Source organism: Littorina saxatilis, linkage group LG7 (genome assembly GCF_037325665.1).
Source record: "Littorina saxatilis isolate snail1 linkage group LG7, US_GU_Lsax_2.0, whole genome shotgun sequence".
In the NCBI taxonomy this organism is placed as follows: Eukaryota; Metazoa; Mollusca; class Gastropoda; order Littorinimorpha; family Littorinidae; genus Littorina; species Littorina saxatilis.
The window spans coordinates 34,853,271-34,855,683 of NC_090251.1; the positions used below are offsets into that span (position 1 = coordinate 34,853,271).

Sequence of the window (2,413 nt, forward strand, 5' to 3'; positions counted from 1 at the left end):
AATTCTTCAATAAACTTCCAGAATTTGTATACAACCGGGTCAAAAGATATTTGTGAAAGTGTGCGAGTCTAGACTGAACAGAGCCGTCTGCTAGTGGTCGGACCTTTAGCACACGTTCGACCAGACGCCATTTTTCCTCTCTCGATTTGAACATTTTCGGATCGATTGTCTTTCACTAATACACTACAAAGCAGATGTATGAGTGTAGTAGTGAAAATAAATATGAGGTACAGCTGTCTGCCCGACAACTTGTCCAATAAGGACTTATATTGAAAGATATATGTGAAAGTGTGTGACCACAGCTGATCAAAAGTCCGTCTGCTAAAAACAGCTTCGATTCGAAAGTTTTCGGGGTCGATTATTCTTTTCTAAGATACCCAAAACAACGTTAAGGAAAGCGCTATTGCAGAAAACTGTGACATGCATCTTCCCGTCAGATAACTTACTCGATAAGGCCTCCAATAAAAGATATTTCAGAAATAGTGTCAGAGTGATGTTTGCCGGACGTTGTAGCCTCTCAGTGCGGACTCTTAAAGTCCGACTACTGTGACCGAAAACGAGGCAAAAATGAAAATTAGTAATTAACACTGTTGATTACTAATTTTCACGTGAAAATAGTAACCCTAGGTTTTGGCACTAGTAAGCCGTCATACACTAAGGCTTCAGGTTACCTCCTCAGCGACTGATCGCTGTACACACAGGCGGAGATTCATTGTGGAGTAGAGCAGAACCAGTGGGGGCGGGGAGACTATATAAAAGCTCGCGTGCGATGTTGCTTTCTTGAAAGTAAAAATTCATGTGAGGACGTGAATAATGGCAACAAAGAAGAACAAACAGAAATTTATAAAGAAAGACAAAAATGTTCACCTCGACGGTATAAAGGTAGGCACACCCATACTTGTATTATACTCTCTGTGTGTGTCTGCATGATTGTGTATCTGTCTATCTATGTTCAAGTTCATCTCTCTCTCACTCTCTTGATCTGTCTGTCTAGCACTGCCTGTCTGTTTGTTTGTCTGTCTGTGTGTCTATCTGTCTGTCTGTCAGCATGTCTGCCTGTCAGGCTGTCTCACTGTCTCTGTCTCTGTCTCTGTCTCTGTCTCTGTCTCTGTCTCTCTCTCTCTCTCTCTCTCTCTCTCTCTCTCTCTCTCTCTCTCTCTCTCTCTCTCTCTCTCTCTGCTTAATCTCAGTATTACCCTCGTGGAATAAAGAGTTGTCATTGGCATTGTCTGGCTTTTGTTTCTCTCTTTTGTTTCTCTCTCTCTCTCTCTCTCTCTCTCTCTCTCTCTCTCTCTCTCTCTCTCTCTCTCTCTCTCCGCTCAACGGTAGACCACATTTTCACCTTGATGTCTATAGTAAGTAAGACGTTGAATAGTAAACGGGGAGGCAAAATGTATGTGGCCTTCATTGATTATAAACGTGCATACGGTTCCGTAGACAGAAACACAGTTTGGGAGCAATTAGAGAAATTAAAAGTTTCAACAAAAATGGTAACAATGGTTAAAGCCGTGCACGGGACTGTTCAGGCATGTGTGCGATGGGGTTCAAAATTGTCCGACTTTTTATTCATGCGCCTGTGGTTTGAAACACATGGATGCCGGAGGATATAGGAGGGGGGAGATAGGAGGGCGCGAGATAAGCGTGACCCCAACCATTTACATTACGGGGTCTAATTCAATAAAAGTGGTCGAACACCATACTGTCAATTTTAGTATCTTCAATTGCTCGACCATTCTGGGAGGGGCGAGATAGGAGGGGGCGAGTCGGGACGTCACCGTTTCAACTGGAAGCCTGTCAATGTATAATTGAATCACACACTCACAGACATTAGATTACAAAGAAACTAAATCTAGTACCCTAAGTAGTGTTCAACTTTTGAACACGCTTCATTACTGTAACCAGTTTTTAACACGGTGTGAATTGAACATAAATGTGGCACATCCATTCCAATGTGATCACCGAAGTGTTAGCTTTAAAAGACTTCCATATCATGTTTCATGTATTATATAAGCACGGATAATGTGTCCACGAACCGAGGCTCAAACAAACAGAAAGAGACCAAGGAACGCAGTAATAAAGAGACAGACACAGACAGATATAGATCGAGAGACAGACACACACATCTATACACACAGCTACACACAAAGCTACACAAACACACACACGTACACACACACACGTACACACACACACACACACACACACACACACACACACACACACACACACACACACACACACATAAACTGTGTGAAAGGGACATGCATATGCTGATATTTATGTCCTCCAAATATAAAGTAATTCGGTCAACAGATGTAGAAGTTATTCACATTTTTGAGGGTTGCATTTTGTTTGGGTCACCCTGTATCTGTTTGGAATCTTGGGACATCCAAAATATATCGACGGCAAATAC

The 2,413-nt window shown here is 42.2% G+C and overlaps 1 protein-coding gene across 1 annotated transcript in view; it reads left to right on the forward strand.

Moving 5' to 3' along the window:
- Window positions 1–729: 729 nt before the first annotated feature.
- Window positions 730–2,413, forward strand: part of LOC138971281 (uncharacterized) — a 36,919-nt gene continuing 35,235 nt past the window's right edge. Inside the window, exon 1 of the mRNA XM_070343995.1 lies at window positions 730–882. Coding sequence (XP_070200096.1) covers window positions 814–882 — 69 coding nt within the window. The 5' untranslated portion in view covers window positions 730–813. The remainder of the gene's footprint in view (window positions 883–2,413) is intronic.